Genomic DNA, 25,869 nt, shown 5'->3' with positions numbered 1-25,869 from the left:
CACAAAGGGCCTGTGTGGCCCGTGAATGGGGCCAGCAGCCCGGCATGGCCTTGTCTGTGTGGGAGAGGAGCCGCTTGCTCACATCCCGTCCCTCCCACCTGAGCTACTACGTTCATTCCATCAGTGTCATGGGATTAGCCTGGAGAACCTTAAGCCCCTGTGGACCTCTCCACGGGACCATCTGCCCACTTAGCTGTCCCAAAGGCTTGTTTGATAACCCTCTACCTGCTGCCACTCTTGCTCCCAGCTGTTCTCAAACATCTGGCTCTGTGGTACTCCCTACGTGTCACCACATGTCCTTGGTTTTTATTTCCTCAGACTGGATTTCCTAGAGTGTGGGTTTCCTCCAAAGCCCAGGACAAAGCTAGATTGTTTCTGAGCTCCTGGGATGACCTCTCTGCTCTCTGGCCTTCTGTCCTGTCCCCACCCGCCAGTTACGCAGTGGGGGACAGGAGGATGGTCCATTCGCCCCCTGCTTCCCAAAATCCTGAAGCCTGCAGGTGGCCAATTATTGTCTTTGGTCTTCTCTGCTTCAGAGCTTTCCCCGTCCCTCGTAAAAAAAGAGTGCTTAGAGGGAAGACAAATGACTGATTATCCCAGGAAGAAAAGGAAGTCAAGGGCCCTGCACATTCCCTCCTGCAAACAGAAGTGTCAGCCAAACACACTTGCTGGGCTCCAAGCTCAGCTGCTCTTTTGAATGCAGACCAGTGTGTGGCTGGTGGCTGCCGGCTGCCTCTGAGTCCTGCCTTTAGCCTAACTCCTGCTTGAGAAAATCCAAGTGCTGGAGACTTTGGGCAGTGCCTAGGAGAAACCTTTGTCTTCATGACTGGTTCCTGTGCAGACCCTCAGTTTGAAAGGTAGGACCCTAGCAGGCACACACATGAAGAAGGCACTGGGTAGACACTGCAGTGTGGCCTCTCGGGTATTGGCTGTTCTTGGATTGTGGGTAGAACCATGAACAGTAAAGATAGAGGCCCCTGGTCTATTATCCCTGGAAATAATAGAGAGCTGTAAGGAGCTTGGGCAGCTGGTCTTCGTGACCATGGCCAGCTTTAGCGGCTTGGTGGTGCTGGTGGAGGGGGAGTGGGGAGCTGAGCCTGCTCCCAGCTTTGCCCTGTGCCTCATGATCTTCTGTCTCACTGAACAGAGGCAGGGCAGGTGTGTGGAGCCCGAGGTACAGGGTTGCCTCCTGGCTTGCAGCCCAGTTTCCTGGGGGCTGGGTACTTGGCTTGCTCTGGATGCCTGGAAAAAACTGCATCCCCTAGCTGAGCACCTGCCTCTGGGTGGTCTCAGGGAGTGGGGCAGCAGAGGAGGGCATCTCATGCAGCTGTGTGTGAAGTCTTACAAGGAAAAAAACCAGCGGGGAATGTACTAGTAAACAAATTCAAAGTCACAGGGAATGTGGAGCTGCCTCAAGACACTGAGGAAAGATGGATGTGTATAAAGCATTGCCAACAGACACTGCTGTCCCCGCCCACTCAGGGCGACCTTCTGAGACCACATCGAGGACTGTCTCACTTAATTCTTGCCACCCCCACCCCTGAGGTAGGCTTCTGCCATCCCTTGGTTGAGATGTGGATAGAGAAGTACAAGAAAGTTGTCCTTCTTGACACTTAAACTTGGGACATTTGGCTCCAGGAGATTTTCTTTTATTTCTTAAAATTTCTGTCTGAGAAATGGAGCGAGTTCTCATCCTCTGGCTCATTCCTCGGATACATGCCGTGACTGGGGCTAGGGTGGGGACCGAGGCTGCGAGCCTAGAACTCCGTCCAGGTCTGCCGAGTGGGAGGCTGGAAACCAGCACGTTGAGCACCACGCTGGAGTCGGGCTGGTGCTAGGGATCCAAACAGGTGCTCCATATGGACCCTGTGTCCTGACTGCTGGGCCCCATGCCTGCCCAGGGGTGCCACACCTTAAGGGTGTCAGCTGATAGTGGGTCCTCCAGAGAGGAGACCTGAGTCTGAGAAAAGGATCACAGGGAAACATGAATGAAGGTGGTCCTCAGATTGTTGAGGGCTGTTTCTGCAAGATTCCAGGAAGAGAAGCTGTCTACGATGTGCCAGCTCAGTGATGATTTGGTTGGTTTTAGGAGGATGATGAGGTTTGCCCTGTTAGAAAGGCTGGACCTTGGACATGCCCACGAGCCCTGTGGTGGGGGTGGTTCGTGGGTCCACTGGTAGCTGTGCTGCTGTCGACCCCTTCTCCCTCTGTGTTCCACTCACCATGACAACATATCTGCTGCTGTCCTGGGACCTGAGCTTGGTCAGTGGGCTTTGGCCTCTTCACCATGGTACTGGACTGGTCCTCATACATGCCCACAGCTGGAGAGGATGCTGTCCCCACATCCCCAAACTGCAGCAGGCACCAGTAGACCGGGGGACCAGGGGCTGCTCTCCTAGCAGGCTCACCGGGGGACCTGTGAGGCAGCAAGTGGTTTGCTCTCAAGTCCTCACGCTGTTGAGAATAAGACCTCCTAACCAGTTCCTCTTCACTGCTTTTGTCTTTAGACCTACTCAGGCCTGTTCTGTGTGGTCATCAACCCCTACAAGAACCTGCCCATCTACTCAGAAGAGATAGTGGAGATGTACAAGGGCAAGAAGAGGCATGAGATGCCCCCCCACATCTATGCCATCACAGACACTGCCTACAGGAGTATGATGCAAGGTGAGTGCCCACCAGCAAGAGGGCTCCATCTCCACCTGTCGCCTCTCTGATACCTTTGCAGGTGCCAAGTTGCAGTCGGTATCAGGTAGTGCATGGAGATCTGTGAGTCCTTGTAGGAGTACCGCTGACTAGTCAGAGGATATGTTTATATGTTGATAGAACATTCTGGAAGCTTTTTAAAAAATACTTTCCCGGGCTTGGTACACTAACTTAGTGGTTAAGGTCCTTACCTTGCATGTGCCAGGATCCCATATGGGCGCCGGTTCTAATCCCAACTGCCCCACTTCCCATCTAGCTCCCTGCTTGTGGCCTGGGAAAGCAGTCGAGGACGACCCAAAGCCTTGGGACTCTGCACCCGCGTGAGAGACTCAGAGGAAGCTTTGGACTGTTGGCTTCACAAAGATCGGTGCAGCTCCAGCTGTTGCACTCACTTGGGGAGTGAATCATCATCAGAGGGAAGATCTTCCTCTCTGTCTCTCCTCTGTATATTTGACTTTCCAATAAAAAAAAATCTTAAAAAAAATACTTTCCCATCTTACACAATTTGCTGTTCTTTTCAGGAGCATTTGCCTTATTTCCCTCTGCCTCCGTTTTCCTTCTTCCTCTTGTGGTCTGGAGACATGCTTCAGTTTTCCCATTTCCAAAAACTCGACAGGAAGTCGGTCCTGGCTTCTGCACCCACTCTGGCTTGTCCCCCTACTCTGTCCCATGACAGGGAAGCTTCTGGGAGGAAGTGTTGCATGCTCACTGCTCTGTTCTCCCCTCCCAGCCACACCCTTCACCCAGGATCTAGCTCTGCCACTTGTCCACACAAAGGTGTGTGTGTGTGTCTAAGCCACGTGCTTGTGGGTTCTTGTCTTACCCTTCCTGGCACTGGGCCATCTTGACCACTCCTCTTGAGAATCTCGCCTTCTTGTGGTTCCCCCGGCCCATCTTCTCTGGCCACCTCTTCTCTTCCTCTGTCCCTGGGTATGGGTGCTCCTTGAGGTCTTGGTCAGCCTGCTCGTCCCTGTACTTCAGGGATCCCTGTGGATGGTGCCAAGTGGATCTGGCTTGTCCCTTGATCACCATCAATCACTCACTCCTTTCGGCCCCCTCCTGTGACTCCTCCCAGCCAGTCACCCAAGTTGGGAACCTGGGCTCATGGTCAGTCACTCATCTGCTCTCTCCCTTATCCTCCTGTCAGTCAACATTTTGTAGATTTTTGTTTGTGTTTTAGATCCCCGACTTTGTCTAACTTAACATCAGTTTTCCTGCACCATTGCAGTAGCTCTTAACCTTCTCTTTCTCTCTAAAGCAGCTTCATTAAGATTCACATACAGTTCATGTTGCAGCACCCTCCCTCTTTTTTTCTGCCTTGCAAACATCTTTCTACAATGTTTTCAATCCCCCAAATTGGAAATCATGATGCATCTTGACAGGCTCCTCATTGTCCCAGAGGTGGCACACAGCTCCCTGGCTACCAGCATGTGGCATCCTTCATAACTGGTCCCTGCCCAACCTATCCAACTTCCCAGCTGTAAGGGACTCTGCCTTTCTGACAGGGCTTTCCGCCCTGAACCACTGCGACCTGTTCCCCTTGTGTGTAGTGGCTGGCAAGTCCCTACTCTGTTTTCAGAAATGAAGCTCAAAGCCCCGTATGGCAAGGATCTGGGCCAGATTTGCACTGGAGCCTGGTCATGCTTTGTTCTGCTTAAGCATTCGCATTTACTTTCCTCTCCTAGGTATGGGCAGAGCTTATGTTTATGTTGACATAGGTCATGCTGATCAAACCCCACTTATAGGTGCGTTTCCTGTCTTATTTTAGTGTAGTAGATTTTTGTGTCTTACTGCATTTGCATTCTTTTTTCTCCAAATTGCAGCCCATCTCAGCAGTGGTGATGATGAATCTTCCTGTATTATCACCTGGTCCCTGGTTGGATGGTTTAAAATGGCAGCACATGGCTGCCTTCCTCCATATGCACAGTGCTGTGGGGCAGGGTGTTCTACTGTCAAGCTTGATAAATAATGTAGGATGGTGGCCTGACTTTTGGCTTCTGTCGGAATTCCTTGAGGAAACCAGCCCTGGAGTTCTAAGGCTGGTTCAGAATGCTAAGTAGAGCAGTCTGGTGAAGAACATTCTCGGAAGTTCCAGAAGAGTCTGGCTCTTGGTCTCCTGAGATGATGTGTCGGTTTTCTTCAGACTGTCTAGTACCCAGGAGCCCTGAAGTCTTGAGTTACTGAAGGAAGACACATGGCCACCCTTGGATCGTCAGTGGGCTCGGCCATCTCGCAAGTGGCCTTTACTTTGCAGCAGACCTGAGTGACACAGGGATGGAGAGCAGGGCTCCAGGAGGTGGAGTCCTTGGCGCTGGCCCTTCAGACTTCTTCCAGAGAACCTGTAGAACTCCTTCAAGAAGCTTCTCTAATCTTTGTTTCACAAGCAAGCTTCAGGGAAGGGCCCGTAAAGCTCCCGAAGGTTGGAAATAATTAGAAAAGGAAAAAAAAAGAGTATGCCACATGCTAGCCAGACCTTTCCTTTGTCAGGGACACTGAGGTGCCGGCCCAACTCAAGCAGGCATTTTCTCCTCTTGGGGAAAGGCAAGAGGGCACCCTAATCTTGGGACTTTATGATTAATACCTGTGCATGTGTCGTGTCCATAGTCCGAGCAGTTTTCCCTGTGTCTTCTGCTCACCTGAGTGCTGCCCAGGACATTCCTGAGCTGTGGAGAAGTCCCACCTTCTTGTACAGTTGACCAGCAAAGCCATTCTAACACATCAGGCCCCCAGAAACTGCCCTTGCTGTGACAAGGGGGTTCACTGCAGAGGAAGGTTTCCAATAGTGGCTGTCAGGCTTTTGCCCTGTGTGCGTGGTTTCCCATGGGCCTGAGGTGTGCAGGCTGCCGGACCCGCCTCTCTTGGGATTGAAGTCTTGGCACGTGGCGCCTCCCTGGCTTTGGAGGAGGAACTAGATTTGTTCTCTGCCACTCAGATCTTATAAAAAGCATGGCCAGATGGTTCCCTTTCTGCCTTTTCTTTAAACAAGAACTAGACAAAGAGTTCCTTCCTGAGCCGGCTGTGGCTTGTGACGCACTAGCGTTTATTCTGCCAAGTTAGGGTGGTTGGTGGCTTTGTTGGGAGATTTTTATGAGATGAGCTCTTTGACCCTTCCCCGGGGCCTCCGGCGTCTTTCATCTGCACAGGGCTCTGGTCGGCCTGCACGCCCTGGCCCGGGCCTATTGTCCCACAGCAATTCCATCATCAGTGATGTTGTCCCTGACTTTCAGATGCACCCAGTTTGCATGATCAGTCACGTATCACTGACCTGTCAGACTAAGCCAGGGTTTCTTAGTGACATTTGGGACTAGCTAACTGGGACTTCTGAGCACCGTTAAGCAGCATCCTGGGCTCATTAGGTGCCAACAGTACCTTCTGTTTCCAGGTGTGACAAAAATGTCCCTAGATACTGCTTCCCAGAGTGGCTGGAAGGACAGCCCCTAGCTGGGAACTGCTAGACCAAGCATTGCAGATTGGTCTTGACTCTCAGTGTTGATTGTGATCTGTCAGCAGTGGCTACCTGAAGCCCACTTGTGGCATGGGATGCAGGATAGATTCGTGCTGCCTGTTGTGGTTTCAGGATAGGGTGTGGCTGCATGTGTTACCTTGGAAGAGGCCATGGAGAACAGAACCAAAAAGTGCCAGAACACTGAGAGATTAATTTCTCCTCCTGGCACCAGAGGCCCTGGCAGTACGGGTGAGAGACGGCTGTATTATAGAATGAGATCTGTGGCCACGGGGACACAACACGACAAGTTGCTGCCCACACCTGGTGCCCACACAACAATGGTAGGTATCAGGTGTTTTAGAGTTTGAGGAGGTGTGGCTCCTGTGGTGGTTAGGGAAGGTTGCAAGCCTGTGGAAAGCTGGCAGGGCTCTGTCAGTAAGTGGTTACTGTGCAGCCTCGTGTGCCTGGATTTGTTGTTTTAATCCTAGCCTTGAGTTTTAAAGTTGTGGTGGCTGGTTGGGCTCACACTCAGCACTTTGGCTTTTCTGTTTGGTCAGTTTGTTGTCCTGGCCATTAACAGGTCTTACTGCCTGAGAAGTGCCCAGTTTGTCAGGGTTCTGTGAACTGTTCAATTCCAGGAGGCTGAGAGAGCGTGAGCTTCTTGTTGTGAACCCCTGCTCGGCAGTCTTGGGCTTTGAGAGGGGTGTAGGATATGACCTAGGGCAGGTGCAAGGCAGGGCACACTGTGACAGGCCAGACTATGCTGGGAGCTAAGTCAGAAGACTTGTTCTGGGGCCGGACCTTCCAGGGTCACATCTGTGGGTGAGATGTGTGTGTTCTTAGAGAGCTGGCTAGTTGAACAATTCTACTTGAGCCCAGTCATCTCCCCAGAAAGAGTAGGCAACACCAGTCTCTGTTCATTAGTGTTGGTGCCAGCTTTGGTTCACTTTCAGTGACTGCATGGTATTTTAATGAGCCGTTAGCATTTCTAGGGGAGTGGTAGTGGGGGGGTCTGCTTTCACTCCAGGTCTAAATAGGCCTGAAAGCTACTTAGCCCTTTCCTCTGTGTTGGCCCCTGCCTCCCCTACTTCTGCTTCCCAATGGAGGCTGCCCCAGGAGGGTGTGACCTTTGGGCTGTGCTCAGTGTTTGAGCCCAGGCAGTGTGTCCTCTCAGTCACCAGAGCTTTGGAAGAACCCTATCATGGCTGTGGTCTTCAGGTCCCCAGACAGAGGGACAGGCCCATGGGCATTCATGGCCTTGTCCAAAGGCTATACTGAGGCAGCCCCAGAGACCAGGGTCTTCTGATTACCTTTCCAAGCCCCCTGCCCAAACACCCCATCATGCACATTGCTGTCACTCCTTCACACTGGTTGGTTTCTGAAGGTATTCTCTGCAGCTGGGGGCTAGGGAGACAGGGAGGTAGGGCCCTCCTTGCCCCCTCTCTCCGTGTTGCCCCTATTCTGTTCGTTGCTACTGTGATGGAACAAGGCTCAAGGGAAAGCACTCTTGTCTGTTGGAGGTATGGCATGATTCTGAACATACACCAGGCCAAGCCGCTGAGGAATCGAGAACAGCCCTCGACACGTGAAGGCCCTGATGTCTGCTGGGGAGGCCTGGAGCCAGTCCTGGGTGTCCCGTGTGCCTGGGGAGGTAGTGTAGGCTCACCAAGGAGGGGCGTGCTCTGGGCCTGCTCACGGTTGTATCTCTGTGCTAGCCCAGCACCTGCTGCATGTTGGGCTTTGGGCACCAGCCGGAGGCCATTCCTGCAACAGATCACCTACCATCTAGTAACCAGAGGCAGGTGAATCAAGTTCACAATGAGGATCTGAGTGCAGTGCCGGGCTAGGGGGAGGCATCCGAGAGCAGCCAAGGTAAGGACAGGGCTTAGATAAGGACATGGATAAGCACTTGTGCGGGCTGCCAGCGGGCAGTGTTTGGGCTTCCAGAGCAAGGAAAGGCAGCCTGGCCTTGGAGCGGGCTGGGCAGCAGGCTGCCTTTGTGGGTTGGCACAACCAGTAGTTTACTCGGATGGAGCCAGCCTTTGGCATCTGCCTTTGGGACTCAGAAAGATTACTTGTAGGGCTGTGATGAGAACTGAACTTGAGGCTGGATGTATGATGCCAGGCCAGTGCTTTAGCAAGTGCTTGTTAAAAGTTGGCTCTAGGATCGCTTCTTGGCATTTTGGCTAAGATCAAGTGTAAATGTTGGCTCTAGGAGTCTGGAAGCAGATTTTTAACATTTATTTTACTTTATTTGAAAGAAAAAAAGAAATCTTCCATCTGCTGGTTCATTCCCAAAACTCCCACAGTAGCCCAGGACTAGGTCAGGCTGAAACTAGGAGCTATGGACTCAATCTGTGTCTCCCTGTGGGCAGCAGGGACCAAGTGCTTGAGCCCTTACCTGCCGCCACCCAGGGTGCACAGCGGTAAGAAGTTGGGGTCTTAAGTGAAGCCAGGGCTTAAACTCTCAAGTCCTCTGCTATGGAATGTTGGTATCTCAAGTGATATCCTAATTGTTATGCCGAATACTCACCTTGAAAACAACTTAAAAAAATTTTTTTTCCCAATAAGATTGATTTGTTTGAAAGGAGTAGAAACAGAAACAGAGAAAGATCTTCCATCTATTGCTTTACTCCTCAGATGCTTGCAACAGCAGGTGTAAGTCAGGTTAAAGCCAGGAGCCAGAAATTCCACTTTATCTTAACCAAAGGCCAGAAAGTGATGGAACTCAATCCTGGTCTTCCTTGAGGGTGGCAGGAGCCCAGTTACTTGGGCCATTGTCTACCCTCTTCCCAGGCAAGTTAGCAGGAAACTAAATCAGAAGCAGAATATCCAAGGCTTGAGCCAGCACCCTGATGTGGGATGCTGGTGGCACCGGCAGTGGTTTTGCCACTGTGCCACAACTCTGGTCCCTGTGAGCATTGTGGACTGAGCTGTCCTGGCCTCAGCTCACCCCTGACATCTGTGCTCCCACTCGGTGAAGGTCCCCCAGGCCAGCTTTCCCAAGATGTGCTCACTCAGAGACACCCGCCTCTCCCGGTGGTGGCGGGCCCGGGAAGGAGCCTGCAGAGCCAGCTTCTCTCTGGGCCTCAGCGAGCACCTGAGCAGGCACACAGGCGCTTGTCTCATCTGGCCCTGCTGGTGCTTCAGGGGTGAGCTCGGGGCTCGGCAGGGGTGGGGGGCTTGTCTCCGGCCCAGAGCTGCTCACCTGTGCTTACTGTTGGCAGCTGCTAGGCGGAGCAGGGATGGGCAGCCACACCCAGGCCCTGGGCCAATGGACCTTGGGCAGGAAGTCTGGCCTTGAGGGAGGCTGCTTGCTCAGGATGTGTCAGGCCTATCAGTCTCGTTTTGAGAAATAGTTCTTTCTGCAAGAAAAGTTTCTGTGGTTAACAGTATCTCTTGCCAAATTCAGCTTCAGGTGTTTTGAGTCACAACAGATCCTCTGCACCAAGTTCAGAAAGAAGTGTCTGCCTGGAAGCTGCAGCTTTGCAGGCTCTTGAAAACTTGGCCCATCTTCTCCCCTTCAGCCGGTTCAACCATCATTTTGCTCTGCACCCCCCATCCCCTTTGTTTATTTGTTTACTTATTTTTGTCTGCTTCTCAACCTGTTTTTCCTGTTCTCTGAGGTTCTGAGGTTGCAGCAGGACGAAGCTCACTATGTCCGGGCTCAGCAGTGGTATATTGGGACCGAAGAAGAGTTACTTGCCTTTCCCTACCTCATTTCTGGCACTAAGGAAGAAATAATCTCCTGAAATAAAAGTGAGACTGGCCTGCTGTCATTCCACAGGTTGTAAAGTCAGGACCCCGTGAGGGGTGAGGGGTGAGGGCTTCTCTGCCGTCCCTTCATTCCTGCCCAGGGCTGTTGGCCCTGGGTCAGCCTTTGGAGCCATTTCTCGGGGCTACAGGATGTCCCCCAGGCAGATGCACTGAGCTGGCAGGTCCTCAGGGACTTTTAATGCAGAGTCGAGCCTGTCCAGCCTGAGCTGCTCTGGCAGATTGAACCAGGGACGCAAGCTGGGCTCCAGGACCAGGATCTGGCCTTATAGTTGCCAGCACGCTTCCTATGACTGGCAGCCCCTTCTCCAAGGCCCATCGGGCTGCGGTATTCCTCAGGCTGCATTATTTGTGCGTAGCTTACTGCTTCTCTCTTTGCCTTGGTGCTCAGGCTAGCTCATCTGGGCAACGTCACAAAACCAGTTGTCACCTCTGAGGGGCTGATTATGCTCCGAGGTGTGGCTTTTAGTGCCTGGGCACTGCTGGCTGTGGCCATTTTGTGCCCGTGTGTGTTCTGTGCCCTTTCTTTACCTGATCCCTGAGAGCTCAGCATTTGTAAATCTGTGACCTGTGACTGGTTCCTCTCATCCAAGACAGACTTTCCTTTTCCAAGGTAGTTTGAGGAGGAGCAGGGAAGGGTTGGCCAGCAAGTATCCTGTGGCACTTGCTGTGGGAGGTTGGCACCATGGCTGCCCTTTTGAGTTTCCCTTCAGTCTGACAAACTTGCAGCAGTGCCCTGGAGCTTGCCTGTGTTCTGTGGGTACGTTTTGGCCAAGAGGAGGCTTGGTTGGGGCCTTATTTGCTCTCAGACATCATGAACATTGGTTCTTGTTATGCAGGGTGCCTGCTGTGCAAGGGCCACCTGTTCTTTGCATCCTGCAGCTGGGGACTTGGGGTCCCCCTGGCAGGTTCTAGCTAAGGTCCTGCCGAGCAGCACAAGGGCTGTGGGTGGAAGTGTTGGGCTGAGTCCCCCCGGCTTGGATTACTACTAAGCGAGTGGCTCTCTCGGTCTGGCCTCCCACCTGGACATGCTGAATGATACACAGCTGTTTGCTTAGGAACCCAGACTGAGGATTCCTGCCTTATAGCCTGACTGCTAGACAGGCAGGCCTCCAGGAGGCAGCAGCCACCTGCAGTCTGTGCCACTAAGAAGCAGTAATTTGTGCCTGACTTTTTCTCACCTCTTATTTGCTTTCCTACAGCTTGTTACCCAAGCTGTGAATTAGGATGGCAGTGGGGCAAGAAAGGGAAGGACTGCGGTGGTAGCTGTGCTTGGCCTGTAGGGACTCCCGGTGGAGGGGAGTTTGGGGAAGGGTGGGATGACAGGAGCCTGGGTCCTCATTCTAGCTCTTGTGACTTTGGTTCTGGCTCTGTGTCTTGATTTCTAGGCCCAGGTGCACCAGATGCTCTGAGACATCCTAATGCGAAGCCCAAGGGTTATATATTGTTGTAGAATGCTCTGCACCTTGGCCCCTAGACCTCCTCTAATGAGAGAGTCTTGGGAGAAATGACTCTGGGTGACGCAAGCCTGCACAGAGTCCTGCACACTTCCCTGTCCTGGGTGACGCAAGGCAGGGGTCACCAGGCCGATGCAGCTTACATAGTGAGACACCCAGGGCGTGCAGCGGAATATTCATGAGGCTGGAGTTGCTGGCTGCTCCCAACAGTCCCACCTCATGCAGGCTCATTACCCAAGCTGCTCTCTCCTTTCTTTTGTTCTTCCTTTCTTGCCCCACATTCACATCTTAGTCCTTAGGAACCCTGCTGGGCCTGGAGGCAAGATCCCTTGGACAGGGCACTCCCTGGTGTAGCCCCCAGGAGAGCTGCCACTCCAGTGAACTTCAGGAAGGCCTTGTCTCCATGAGTCAGTGGCGGCAGTGGCTGCTGGTGAGCTGGGCCCTGCTCCCTTCCTTCCGTGTTTCCTGTTGGGCTGATGTCACCGCTGTGTGAGCCTCATGGCCTTTTATGGACAAGACTCAGCTGCCGTGCCTCTCTCAGAGGAAGTGAGCAGCAGGCCCCCCTACCCCAGGCTGAACCTGGCAAGGGCTGCCTGGGATGCAATCCTTGGGGTCAGCTTCTCCACCGCCCACCGGAGCTGGGCCTCCTGGGCCAGTGGAAACACCTGTCCACACCAAGTGACCATCACATGGCCTCAGCCTCTGGGCATGTTGCATTTACAATCAGACTGGGAGGGAATGGCCAGTCATGGAATATGTAACTTAGGAAAGTCATACTTGTGGTTTGGGAAGCCATCTGGATAGCTGCAGAGGACATGGAGTCACCCCAGATAGCATGTCTGAGGGCCGCTCCACGTTGTGGGCCTCAGGCACTCTGTTTCCATCTGTCCTCACAGCACCCCTTTGGATTCCTGAGGGTCAAGGGAAGCAGGCCCTGGGTGAGGAGGTTCAGGGTACGAGTCTCAGGACTCCGGCCCCCGCAGGTGGCCTGCTTACCATAGCTTTCCCAATGCATGTGGCCCATTGGTGTCCAACTATGGCCTGAGGGACCTTGCACAGCCACTTCTCAGGGACTTGGAAAGATTTTATCTGAGGAAAGGCTGCTGCCAATATTTATTGACTTCTGATTTTTTTCTTTTTTTAAACTGGAACTTCATTGCCAAGAATCCTATAACCTATGTTCACACCCCCTACACTGGCTTGGCTGCAGGAGACAAGGGTTTGGGGGGCACTCCCAGGCCCTGGGTCTCCTACGGTGTGCTGCAGGAAGAACATTTTTTCAGAGATGCCCGCCATCCATGCAGGCCCCAAATGAACAGATTGGGTGGGCCTCTGAGCAAGGCTGACGGTGATTTCCAAGGAGGGTTCCTACTGAATGCACAGGAGCAGGCAGAGGGCACACCAGGGAGGGGCTGCTGTCAGGAAAGACTTGGGCACAGCAGGATGGTAACGCCTGCCTCAGCTGCTCCGGTCAGGTCACCGTGCATCTGCCCTGAGGAACAGATATAACGGCTCGCTTGTCTGTGAGCAGGAATATTAGGGGTAAAGTTGTGGGGCCCTGAGGTGAAGAGGTGAGGACGGCCTCTACGACTCCCAAGGAATGCCTATGGCACAGCCAACAAGTCTGCTGTGGCTGTGCTGACAGTGGGGACCCATTTGACATCTGCAGTTGGTGTGAACGGTCAGCAGAGTGGAAGGGGTGGTGGTGGTGAGCTGCCCCAGAGGGTAACTAATGAGTTTGGCTCTGCATATATGTGTGCTGTGAATTTCTGAACACGTGGTGTGTATGTGCACCTGTTCCTGTGTGTGCAGCTGTGTGACTTGTACATCTGTGGGTGTGTGTCTGTATACATGCTCTTAGGTGCCAGTGCACAGGTCTTTGTGTGTGCATTTCTGGGCACACATACCCATATATGTCCATGTCCGTGTGGGACTGTGTGTCCCTGTGCAGCTGTGCTTGCATGCGTGGGGTGCGGGGAGGACTCTACTTCCTGTTGTTGAGCAGTGGAGCCTGTGAGTCCTCCTCACACTTGAGAGGAATTCCAGCCATCCCAGGGACTGGGCCTGGACAGCCCTGGGAAAACGGTTCCTTCTGGAAGGAATGGGGAACATTGCCTTTTATGGTAGCGCCAGGCTGTTGCTGCACACGCCTTGCCAGCAGGCGCAGGTACATTCCTGCCTGTTTGTGGGGTGCTGACTAAACTTGCCCACAGTCGGGCAGACCACAGGGAGCTGTGTTGGGGGAGGGCTAGGCCTGCCATGACAAAGCGTTCCTCCCAGCTCTTATCATTCCCGTACTGTGGTTAGGAATCAAGCTGATGAATGTTGTGTGGTCATGTCCAGGCTTCGACCCTGCCTCCTCTGCCCATCAGACTTCCTGTCTATTTGCTTGGGGGCTCTGCCCAGTTCTCCCCTCTTCCTTGTTGGGCAGCAAGACCATGGGGAACAAGGCTGCCTCCTTAGGGCCATTGCCTGAGTGAGCAGCACCTCAACCCCACTGGTGTATTTCCTGGGATGCTGGGAGCAAAAGGGTTGCAGCTGGGAGCTTGGGCAGCAGCTGCGTGTGTGGGCTGTGGAGCTTGTTTTTTTTCTTGCTGTCTGGGCTCCCTCTTTCCCTCCCAAATAACTGGATGACCAGTAAATGGAAGAAGAGGTGGACATCAGTGTCCAGTCCCACGTGCTAAAGAGCTCACCATGGGTCGACCTTGCAGAGGCAGCACCTGCTATGCATAATGCTAAATCCGTGTCCTGGGGCTGCACGCCGAAAGCTTTGAGTCATCGTAGTACCTCACCCCATGAGTCAGAAAATGTATTCTTCACAGGTGGCCCCTGGCCATGCCTCTGTCCAGTGCAGGTACCACTTGTCCCTCGCCAAGTAGAGAGGCAGCAGCCACTGGTAGAGCCCCTTCTGTTCCCAGGGTCCTATCCAGATTCATTTGTGTCATTTCTGTTTCTTGAGATAATACTGCATGCACTCAGCACCTTGGCCCAGACATCATGTCATGTTAGCTTTGGATTAACCTGACTTCAGGTTGTGTAGGTCTGTTCATGGGAGTGAATAAAAAAGGGCAACAAATGAATTTGTACTTCAGCTTCTGGTTAGAGTGGGACCCCAGCACTGGCCAGGCTTCCCCGGATTACCTCACTGTGTTGCTGTCCACCTTAGCTTCTGCCATAGGGGCATCCCGTCTCCCCTGCACACGGAGGGACCATGAGTATTTCTGTCCTACTCTGCTAGGTGATGCTGGGTGTTCAGGAATGTGGGGTGAGAGAACAGGTTGTCACAGAAACTCATCAGGAACCATCCTGGCCTCTCAGCAGCCTCTAGACCTACAACCCTGGGCAGCTCCCTCTAGACCTACAACCCTGGGCATCCTGCATGTGCCACCATGCTGGGCTATCTCATGTTGCCGACACGTGTGCTGTCATACCACATCGCCAGGGAGGGGCTGGGTCTCAGAGAAGGCTCTGCCACCTACCAGGTTTTCAACTTCATGTGTGACATGGCATCTTGCCCCTAGCTGCCTCCACAGCAAAGCTGGGTCTTGTCAGCTGTTTCTTAGTATTGCTGCTTACCTAGCTGGATGTGGTATTTAGGCCTTATTTCCAACAGGTAACAGTATAAACTCCCTGGGGCATGAGTGCTAGTTTCTAGGGGAGCTTTCTGTAGCTTGGCTTTGTCTCAGGTGGGGAAGCAGGATTGCTTTTGGTTTTGGAGGTGAAGGGTGGATACCCTAGGGGGGAAGAAGCAGCCGTCCTGGGGTGGTTCGCTCCTCCACTGCACATGGCATGAGGGAGCTAGGATGCTGGGTTACAGAGCCCCTTGTAGGGGCAACCGTTGAGGCTCTGGGCTCCATGTCTGGGAAATGGGTGACTTTTGTGTCTGACTTGAGTTTAATGCAACATCTTCTTTGTTTCAGACCGAGAGGACCAGTCCATCCTGTGCACGTAAGTGTTGAGGGACTGGGAGCTGCTGTGCACCTGTTCCCATGGAAAGAATGTCCGTGTCCTGTAGAAACTTAGGCTGATGACTTCTGTTCCCAGCTCAAGGCCCTTCTTTGCTTCTCAGGGGACAGGATGGAGGGCTGTGTGTTTTGTGTTCTGGCCCCACAGCACAGATGAGCTTGATTTCATGGCCAATATTCAGTCTGCCTTCCTCCAAAGTGCTGATGAGTGGGCAGGTGGGGGTAAGGCTTATGGCAGAGTCCCCTTCTGCTGGGGTGGCAGGGCATACATTGGCCTCTCAGCAGCCTCCAGCACAGCCATTCCTTTGAGCACTGGATGGTGCCTTTCCTTGTCTGGGTTTAGGTTGACCTGGTGCCTCTCGTCTCACCCCTGAGCTCGGGGAGATAGGTCAGTCCTATTGCCACATGAATGAATGGAACAGAATCTACCTGTAAGGGAAGATTGTGAGGGCCGTGCATAACTGCTTTTGACCCCCAAGTCTGCAGCTGCTCAGGACTGATTCCTGAAACGTGGATGTGCAGGCTGCCAAGTGACCAGGGCAGGCATTGGATGCAAGTTTACTTCTTTGTCAAGCCATAGAAAATGGACAAGTGAGGATTCCAGAACTTAACTTGTACTTGGCCTTCCTGTTTCCTGCCAGTAGGCACCAGGGTCCCTCATGGGCACCCAATAGAACAAAAGAAGGATAGAGGGTGGAGCATGCAGCAGTTGGGGGCAGGGCTCATGGACTTGGCTGTAACTCAGGAGGATTCTCTTGATTCTTGGCAGGGGTGAGTCTGGAGCTGGCAAGACAGAAAACACCAAGAAAGTCATCCAGTACCTGGCTCATGTGGCCTCCTCACACAAGAGCAAGAAGGACCAGGTGAGTTCTGGCCCCATCTCCCATCTGGCCCTTGATGGATCGGCAGCGGGACACGAGAGGAAGAGCACTTAGACATCGTGGCTTTGGCTTTAACTAAGGAAGCTTTGGGGGCAACAAAGCAGAGACTGGGCCAGCTTCTGTGGAGGCAGCCACTTAGCTGCCTTGGGAGTGGTCCCGGTGGCTGCAAACCCACTTCACCCTTGGCCTCCCAGCTCTCCAAGCTGCCATGGGAACTGGAGCCTTCCCAGGGTTTGCATAGCAGCTCACTGGGCGTGTGCAGCTCACTGCTGCATGTCTTTCGTCTCTGTGGCTGGAAGAGAGATTCCATTGCTTGGTTCTCAAATTGGCGGAGGCTCAAGGGGAATTGGGCAGGCATGTGTTTCATTGCCTGTTTCTTTCCTTGTTTTTGAAACGTCTCTGGGGGTACAACCCCCCCTGCAAAGAAAAGGGGCCATTGGAAAAGACATCTCACTTGCATTTTTCTCCCTCTCCCTCTTGGTGGATTGTGATGGAACTCAGAAGCGTCCTGGCTAGGTGAGCTGCACGTTTACTGCACGTCCTGCACCAGGAATGTGTGTTCTGCCCGTGTGTGCCCTTGAACTCTATAATTTATTTCTTAAGCAGCTTCTCACTCTACACCATTGTCACTCTCTGCAGCTAGAACTCTTCTCGTAGGCTCAGCTCACTGACTTGTGTGGCGTGGAGGGACTGGGGGTGACGCACAGTAGCCTCTCGTGCACTCAGCCGACAGCTCCTGCAGGAAGAGGACAGGGCCCGGCAGCTGGCTGTTCTCACACAGTGCAGTCAGGCCCAGATGCCCTCTGGCACTCTGGAGCTGCCATGCTCTCGGGAGGACCCTTGCCTTGGCACCATGGGAGGGGCACCCTCTCTCCCAGATGTAGACGGCCGGCTCTGTCACCTGCCACCACTGGGCTGGTCAGAAGTAGTGCTGGGTAGGTTCCACGCTGGAATTTCCTAGAGGTTGGGGCCTCAGCCTCAAGCATGGCTGTGGGATTCTCTCTTTCTCTCTCTCAAGCATACACTCTTAAACTCCCCTATGAAATCTAAATGCCAGGGGTGTCCCCTGAGGCCTCCATGGGCAGAGCTCTGCCTCTCTCAGGGACCCCACCTTCCTGGCGTGGTGTGTGCAGCATTTATAAGTAAGTTGGGGCGTGTATCTGCATGTGGATCTGGGGTACCTCCTGCACAATGTCCCCCCTGACTACAGTCTCCTGGAACTCCTCCAACAGCAACTTCCGGTGCCAAGCTTCTCGAGACTTTCCATGGGGCGGCAGGAGTTATATTTAGAAACGAATAAAATTTCTGTCTCTTTTTCTCTTTCCTCCCTCCCTCCCCACTCATTTTCCATTCTTTCAGGAGGCCTATTTTAAAAGCAGAGCTGCGAGGTTGAGTTTTTGCAAGCTTTGTCTAGCAGTGGTTTTCTATTTCTGAAGTTGCAATGGATTTCAATGATTTCCTGAGTGCCTAGTATGTGCCTGGTTCCCGGGAGGGTGCCACTGGAATCCCTGTCCTTGAGGGCAGGAGGGAGGACTTCAGTTGGAGGGCAGGGAGCTAGACCCATGTGCCCTGAGACTGGAGCTAAGGAAAGTGAGGCGCTGGTTCTCAGCATGTGTGGCATGGTGGTGTGGCATGGTGGTGTGGTGTGGGCTCCAGGAACCCACCTGGGTCCCTGGCTCTGCATCCAGCTCCAGTGACGGACTCGGTGCCTCTGGCTTTCAGTCATGGCCAGGGCCTCGGGATGAGAAGCCATCAGCTAGTTTGGTTGATCTCCTTGTCCGAAGCTGTGCTGTGCAGCTAGAGCCTTGAATTTGGTTGGCCAGACTTTTCATCTGAAACCTTTCTCCTTTCACTGCCTGTGGTCATGTGGCCCACCCTGGGACCACCAGACAGGATTTTCTTAGCATCATTTGCTGTGGAGAGGCCACGCTTCCGTCAGGGTTGCAGCTGGCAATGCAGGTCATGGGTGAAGGGACTGACCAGGTAGACTTTTCTGTAGTCTAAGGGTGACGCTGGATGCCGTCTCTGTGATTTATGCCCTGGTTGGATCAGAGGTGTCACAGAGGGAAGGTGTTGGACACTGGATGAGTAACCCTGAACCTTAGGAACAGGTGCAAATGTGCTTCCTCATTTCCTCCCCTTCCTCTGCAAGTTTCACTGCAAAGCTTTGTCAACTAATTAGAGGTTAACAGAGAGACACCTGTGGGTCAGCCTGCGCCCTTGGCAGCAGGGCATTCAGCTCTGGAGTATGCCCCCGAGTTGGCCTGGGGTCCTGCTTTCCATGGCAGCAGCTGTGGTTCCAGACACAGGGGCCTTGGCTTTGTGTCTGAGCCAGGGCAGGCACAGTTTTGTTGGGAGCCATGCTCCCTTCTGTCTGTGGGAACGGGAGTGGCTGCTTGGTCTGTGCTTGGGACAGGCGCGCGTCAGTGGGTGGGGGAGCCGCTGCCATCCAAATCTAGCTCTGGGCTGTTCTGCCTGACTGCCCAGGCCCACCCACAGCTTGTGGCCAAGAGCCTGGCGTCCAGTTACTGCCGAAGACACGTGAGAATTTGCTGTGTGGTTTAGACAGCTGCCTTGTGGCGGGGACTTCCTGACCCTTGGCCCGGGTACCTGAGGACCCCCTTCACCTGCCTGTGTGCTCCACCACTGTTTGAGCAGAGCCCGGATAAGGGCTGCTGCAAGGGAGGCTGTCCAGCCTGGCTCTGGTCTCTGGTGGCCTCCAGGCTGCTCGGCCGGGCCAGAGTACCGTCAGAGCTGGCAGACAGGTCCCGTCAGCAGTGGCCCGTGCAGGCAGGCAGGGGTCCAGACTCTCTTGGAACCTTCTACTCATGTGAGTGTCCTCTTTCCCCCCATCCCAGGTGGCAAGTGTGTACAGAAAATCCTGGCTTGACTCTGGCCTTGCTTTTATTTTCATTTTTATTTATTAGTTTTTAAAGATTCATTATTTTTGTTGGAAAGTGAGATATACAGAGAGGAAGATATTCTGTCCGCTGATTTACTCTCCAAGTAACTGCAACAGCCGGAACTGAGCCAGTTGAAGGCGAGGAGCCAGGAGCTTCTCCGGGTCTCCCATGTGGGTGCAGGGTCCCAAGGCTTTGTGCTGTCCTTGACTGCTTTCCCAGGCCACACACAGGAAGCTGGGTGGGAAGCAGAGCTGCCGGGATTAGAACTGGCACCCTTTTGGAATCTCGGTGCATTCAAGGTGAGGACTTTAGCTGCTAGGCTACCATGCCGGGCCACAGCCTTGCTTTTAAATGCAGAACCCCAGCTGGTCCTGGGTAAGATTCCCTCTCCAGAGACTGCCCAGGAGTTGAAGTGAATGAGCCCACATTCTCCCCGTCCAGGCATGGCTAGTGCCTGCCTTACTGAGAAGGGTGCCAGCTGCTTGCGGCGTTAATCCCACCCACATCAGCTGCTGGTGCTGCCCCATGCAGCTGGGGTGGCGGGTGAGAGGCCAAGCAGAAGTCTTGCTTTGGACACCTGCTTGCTGGTTGGTAGCTGGATGACCGTGGCTTGCTCTTCTGTGAAATGGGATTCTGTGTCACACCAACCTGTGTGTTATAAGGATCCAGGGAAAGTGATGTAGTGACATGTCCAGTCAGCAGTGAAGGACCCAGGTCCACAAGGAGGATTTGTTGATGGCTTGGCACCCAGAGTGGGCCTTGCTGACACCCTCGTCAGATGGCCGCCTTGAGGCAGGCAGCACAGGGCACGGCGAGGGAGATGGTGTCTGATGGCTCTGACCGCCCTTTCCCTGTCCTGTGCGGCAGTGTGCCTGGGCTGCAGCCCCTGTCTCCACTGCCACGAGTCTGATCTTGGTTGGCATGCTGTTCTCAGCTGTGGTCTTGCAGGGACGGGGCTGGGTCTCTGGCACCAGGTTCCCACCGCTCAGGAAGCTTCCTGCCTCCTCTTTCCCTCTCAGGGCTGCTGCTTGGTCAGGCCTGGAAGCAAGTTCAAACCAGTCAAGGTTTCCTGAGGCCTGGCAGGAAGGTGCACTTGAGGGATGTAGGAGCCCATCTCAGAACATCTGTTCCTGGCCTCTTGGGCACACAGACATGGCTCTGCCCCCATGCCTTCTGAGGGCAGAGCAGGCATGGCAGCCCAAGCTCTTGGCTGGCTTGCACTGACTCTCCGGGTTGCTTTGTAGGGCGAGCTGGAACGGCAGCTGCTGCAGGCCAACCCTATCCTGGAGGCCTTCGGGAATGCCAAGACCGTCAAGAATGACAACTCCTCGCGATTTGTGAGTAGCAGACGGCAGGATCCTGGCTCTGGGGACAGCCTCATTCAGAGCTTTGGCTTACGTGGTCCCCAGCCTAAGTGTCTGATCGTAAACCTCAAGCTGCTTGCTTTTAGCCGCCTGTGTAGGAGGCTAGAGTGGGTTCTAGTCAGCGGCCTCTTGAACCTCCTGTACAGGGTGGAGGAAAGCCAGCGAGGGGCAGCAGTCACCACAGCATACCCCACAGGGTGCTGCCATGACTGTTAGGATTTGGGGACACTCTGAGCAGTGGGGTGCACTCCAGGAGGCTGGCCCCCCTCAGCCCTTTCCTGGAGGAGCTTTGGCATAGATTGGGTTATGGGGCTCCTGTCTGAAGGCCCATGGAGCCTGGAGTCCTGATGGCTGGGCAGTGTGGGCATGTTATAGCAGCCCTGACCAGGCTCCTGGGCACACATAGTCTCTAGACTTTCTCTTCCACCTGGGGCCAGAGCTGGGCAAGCGGGTCTGGCTATTGGCTTTATTCCCTGCTGTATAAGGTAGGGGCCTCTGACCTTCCTCTCTCCCTCCTTAGGGCAAGTTCATTCGCATCAACTTCGATGTCAACGGCTACATTGTGGGTGCCAACATCGAGACTTGTATCCTTGTGGTTTGCTGCAGGAAGGGTTCTGGGTCTGGCAGGGAGCTGGTGAGAAAGAAGCAGCTGCTCCCCGATTCCAGTCCTTGCCCCTTTATAGGCCTCCTGTCCCACCTGCTGCTTGAGGTTGGGAAGACCCTGGAATAAGCTTAGGACAAAGTTCTACTTCAGATGAGCCAAAGCCATCCAGTGTGGCTCACAGAGGGCGTCACTGGGTACACGCTGCCTCATCCTTTCCTGCAGTGGTGTCACTGCCTTTGCTTGCAAGAGTAAGGCCCTTGCGTGCTTATAAAGGGCTCCCAAGTGGCATGCTGCCCCATCCCCACCGAAGGATAGAACCCAGGCAGCTTGCTTTGCCTTGTTTTTACTATTTTGTCTGAATTCAGTTTCTGTTGAGGGAAACTAGGAGAAACTGAGGAGCTTCCTTGACACTGTACCAGATCTCTTGGAGAAGTCCCGTGCTATCCGTCAAGCCAAGGAAGAACGGACCTTCCACATCTTCTACTACCTCCTGTCCGGGGCCGGGGAGCACCTGAAGAGTGAGTGAGCCATCCGCAGCCTGGCACCTGGCTCCTGCTCGCACTCAGCTCCTGCCACAGACGGGCCATGGATGCATTTGTGCAATGAAAGCTTTTGCTCTGGGGAGGAGAAATGAATGACTCTGGCTTTCTACACTGTCCCCAGGGCTGGTGCTGTTCTATTTACAACCCTGTGGGGATTAACCAGGTCTTGTCATTTGTGTAGACCCGCACCGTGGGGCCCTGATCCCCTCCTGTGCTCGCGGATGTCAGCCACCCCACCAAGGGCAGCCAGCATGGTTGCTTTGCTGTGGTCCCCAGGGCTTCTCCAGGCTCAGATTCCTAAACCCCTGGGGTCTGCAGGAGCCTCACTGAGACCCCCCCTTTTCCTCCCTGCCTTGCAGCTGACCTTCTGTTGGAACCCTACAACAAGTACCGCTTCCTTTCCAACGGGCACGTCACCATCCCTGGGCAGCAGGACAAGGACATGTTCCAGGAGACCATGGAGGCCATGAGGATCATGGGCATCCCGGAGGAGGAACAGATGGGTACAGGCTGGCTCTGGGGCAACAGTGGAAGGGAAAGCTGGTCCTGATACCCAGGGCAGTGGGACAGAGCAAGCCATTGAGGATGTGGGAACGTGATGCCTCAGATGTGAGCTCCTGGCTTGCTTGTCAGTTGCTGGAGCCCCACATGGGAGCACCATATGAGAGCCGGCTGGTCTGGGCCTGGGTTTGCTGCTGCAGCCCTAGTCATTTGCTGCAGCGGCCTGTTGGTGTGGGGTCTGCAGGAGGCTGAGGAGGGGCGGTGTATGTGGGTGCAGAGCAGAGTGGAGTGTGCCCCGCCCCCTCGGAGCTCTGGATGGAGACTGGAGAGAGGATCTGCATCCTTGGCCTGCCAGGGATGTTTGTCTTCGAAAGGTGGGGTGAGGAAACGTACCCATGCCTGCTCCGGGGCAGAGTGCTGGTCCTGGGGAAGTGGAGCAAGCCGTAGCATCATTGCTCAGCCACAAACATGATGTAAACGGATGGCATGGCTGTGTTCCAGTAAAACTTTATTTAGCCAAGCAGGCAGCAGGCCGCTTTGTCCAGGCTCGGAAGTGTTGGGAGGATTAGTTGTACGTGTCTAAGCTGAAGTCTGTGGAAGGGGGTGGTGGGGAGGGGCTGGCCTTGCACAGGTTCCCTGGATGAGTGAGCACTGGAGTTGGGGTGTTTACGCTTTGACCCGCCCCTGAGCCGCCTCTGCTTGACTCCTAAGGCTTGCTGCGAGTCATCTCCGGGGTCCTGCAGCTTGGCAACATCGTTTTCAAGAAGGAGCGTAACACTGACCAGGCGTCCATGCCGGACAACACAGGTATACCATGGGCCCCTCACCTGAGCCGGGGGTGCCGTGCAGGCCGTGGGGACCATGGGTGGGGATTTGCTCAGGAGGAAACACCTGGCAGAAATTCCATGCATGCCTTTTTTTTTTTTTTTGGTGGGGGGTGTTTGAGTGTGTTTATGGCTGTGTGTGTTACTCTGAAGTTTCTGTACAAGTGTACAGCACGCATGAGAATTGCCCTGCTTTTTACTCAGAATAAGCATCAGAATGAGGTAGAAGAACTCGTGTAGACCGAGACTCCCCCAGGTTGTTCCAGGACCTTTTGGGTAATAACGCAGTGAGTTCTGCTAGGGCACCACCATAGTACAAGCCTTGCTTGTGACCCTATCAGGATTGTGACATCATGGCGTGAGTGCACCTGACTCAGCCACTACGCCATTGGCTTTTTTTTTTTTTAAGATTTATTTTATTTTTATTTGAAAGGCAGGGTTAGAGAAGGAGACACAAAGAGAAAGAAATCTCATCCGCTGGTTCATTCCCCAGACCAGCCAGAGCTAAGCCAGTCTGAAGCCAAGAGCCAGGAGCTCTTTCTGAGTCTCTCCCATGGGTGTAGGGTCCCAAGGCTTTGGGCTGTTCTCTACTGCTTTCCCAGGCCACAAGCAGGGAGCTGGATGAGAAGTAAAGCAGGCGGGATTAGAACTGGGATGCCAGCACCATAGGTGGAGGATTAGCATACTATACCATCATGACAGCCCCAAATGTTATCTCTTAGGTCATGGCAAATGCATTTAAATTATTCAGCTTTACTCTGCACTTCTCAGAGTATAAAATATTTAACACCTGTGTGTGTGGATGGTCAGAGAGTCTCCTCTGGGACCGGGGCAGTCCTGGTTCTCTGATGCCCAAATAGGCCTGCCTCCTGTCAGCCCTGCTGGGGAACAGAGACCCCCATAACTCCTGGGGCATGGCTGAGGGACAAGGGCAGAGCACCCTCCTGCCTGTTCCCTGGGGCGCTGTGACCTGTTCGGAAGCCAGTTGTCCCAGTGAAGCGCGCTCAGCTTGCCCTGCGCTCCTCTCTGCACCTTGTGCTCCCAGGGGAAGAGAATAATCCCATGGGTCTAATTAAAACTCTGCCCCCTCCTTACTCTCTGAAAAATGTAGCTGCCCAAAAAGTGTCCCACCTCCTGGGCATCAACGTGACTGACTTCACCAGAGGAATCCTCACCCCGCGCATCAAGGTGGGCCGGGATTATGTCCAGAAGGCACAGACGAAAGAGCAGGTGCGTGCCTTGGGGTGCTAGGCTACCATGGGGCTGTTTGGGACTGCCCTAGGCCTTGCGCAGTGGTGGTAGACCTGCTTGTCTTTCTTGTCCCTTTTCTTTCTGTCTTTCCCACTGTGCTATGGGCTCCGCCCCAGTAGGCATTTCTGTGTGCGTTGCTTACTCCATGGTGCACCCCGGAGAAGGAGGTGGCATTAGCCAGTGCAAGGAAGTTGGCCCCAGATGTGCTGAGTGATGTGCCCATGGCCCTCAGACTCAGAGGTGCCATCCTCATGTGCCCCATACCCCTGCATGTCCCGTCAGCATCTGAGAGACTGATGGATTGTGTAAGCACATCCTCTCTGGCATCAGCGAGAACTTGACATTCCCGTAGCACAACCCTGTCGGCTGCCAGGGTGGCGACATCTGTCATCCTCCAGGGCCGTGCCAGGCAGCTGACTGCCCAACACCTGCTGCCTTACTGTGTGTCACGAGAGATGGACAGGAGTTTCTCACTTGTGCCATGCCAGAGTGGAGCCAGAATTCCCAGGATAGATTGCTCTCCCTTCCTGCGGGGGCTCCTAGTTTCAGTCACGGCGCTGCCAGTGGGGTTTTAGGGCACCAGTGCCATCTCTCGGAAGGACTTGGAGGTTCGTGCCAGTTGTTCCATTCTGTGTCTATCACCCTGATGCTGACAGCTGCCGGTGTCCAAAGAGTGTGTGTCATCACTGCCCACTCTTCATTTCCCTCCCAGCCAAGGAGGAGCCTTTGGTTTTTTTCATCACAAAAATAGTGAAAGAATACAGGAAAATTGAGAGCAGGAGAAAAAGATCACCCTTGTTCTGCCCAGTGAGGAGGATTATGGGCAGCTGTTTGCTGGCAGGCTTGTTTTGTTTTGAATTCACTATGGTTCTGGCGTTTTACTCTGGAACTTCTCAAACACTGGAAAGAGCTCCTTTCCCTGTGCTCACCCTTCACGTGTTTGGCTCTGGTTAGGAGTCATCCTTCATCTTAGAGACCTCACACCAGCTGCATTCTTTTTTTTTTTTTTAAGATTTATTTTTATTATTTTTTTATTGGAAAGGTGGATATACAGAGAGGAGAGACAGAGAGGAAAATCTTCCGTCCAATGATTCACTCCCTAAGTGAGCGCAATGGCCAATGCTATGCCGATCCAAAGCCAGGAGACTCTTCTGGGTCTCCCACGCGGGTGCAGGGTCCCAAAGCTTTGGGCTGTCCTCAACTGCTCTCCCGGGCCACAGGCAGGGAGATGGAAGGGAAGCGGGGCTGCCGGGATAGAACCGGCGCCCATATGGGATCCCGGGCGTGCAAGGCGAGGACCTTTAACCACTTGCGCCACCGCGCCGGGTCCGAGCTGCATCCTTTTGTAGGGACCCTCAAACCGCTTCTCGCTCTTTCTGTAAATGCTTTCCCAAGCCCCCTGGTTATTTTAAAGATGTGTCTGCCATTCCTCCTTGGCCTGTGCCTGTGTGGTTGGATATTTCTGTCGCTTCAGCTTTCTATCGTTATAAACGTCAGTAGGGATCAGAGTCGTATGTGAGCCCTGTGTCTGTTTCCCACCTTGAGGCCTGTCTTCTCTGGAGTGGGCCCCAGAAGTGAAGTGACTTGGTAGCAGGGCTTCTGGGAGTGCTGGTGTCTGACATGCCTCCCCTCCGCTCCCCTCGCCCACTGTCTTT

The 25,869-nt window shown here is 53.8% G+C and overlaps 1 protein-coding gene across 2 annotated transcripts in view; it reads left to right on the top strand.

The window, feature by feature from the left end:
* The window catches only part of MYH9 (myosin heavy chain 9), an 84,135-nt gene that overhangs the window by 33,163 nt on the left and 25,103 nt on the right, over positions 1-25,869 (top strand). Inside the window, exons 3-12 of one of the 2 annotated variants that reach the window (XM_040985406.1) lie at positions 2,508-2,664; positions 15,300-15,327; positions 16,114-16,207; positions 17,458-17,466; positions 20,373-20,465; positions 21,013-21,076; positions 21,516-21,614; positions 21,998-22,141; positions 22,851-22,946; positions 24,075-24,193. In XM_040985406.1, the coding sequence (XP_040841340.1) occupies positions 2,508-2,664; positions 15,300-15,327; positions 16,114-16,207; positions 17,458-17,466; positions 20,373-20,465; positions 21,013-21,076; positions 21,516-21,614; positions 21,998-22,141; positions 22,851-22,946; positions 24,075-24,193 (903 nt within the window). The remainder of the gene's footprint in view (positions 1-2,507; positions 2,665-15,299; positions 15,328-16,113; positions 16,208-17,457; positions 17,467-20,372; positions 20,466-21,012; positions 21,077-21,515; positions 21,615-21,997; positions 22,142-22,850; positions 22,947-24,074; positions 24,194-25,869) is intronic. The other variant, XM_040985398.1, reaches the window with a different exon arrangement.

This window comes from Ochotona curzoniae, unplaced genomic scaffold (genome assembly GCF_017591425.1).
Source record: "Ochotona curzoniae isolate NIBS_2020 unplaced genomic scaffold, NIBS_Ocur_1.0 contig_1014, whole genome shotgun sequence".
Classification (NCBI taxonomy): domain Eukaryota; kingdom Metazoa; phylum Chordata; class Mammalia; order Lagomorpha; family Ochotonidae; genus Ochotona; species Ochotona curzoniae.
The sequence above is the reverse complement of the archived record's forward strand: the minus strand, read 5'-3'. Positions and strand labels throughout refer to the sequence as shown.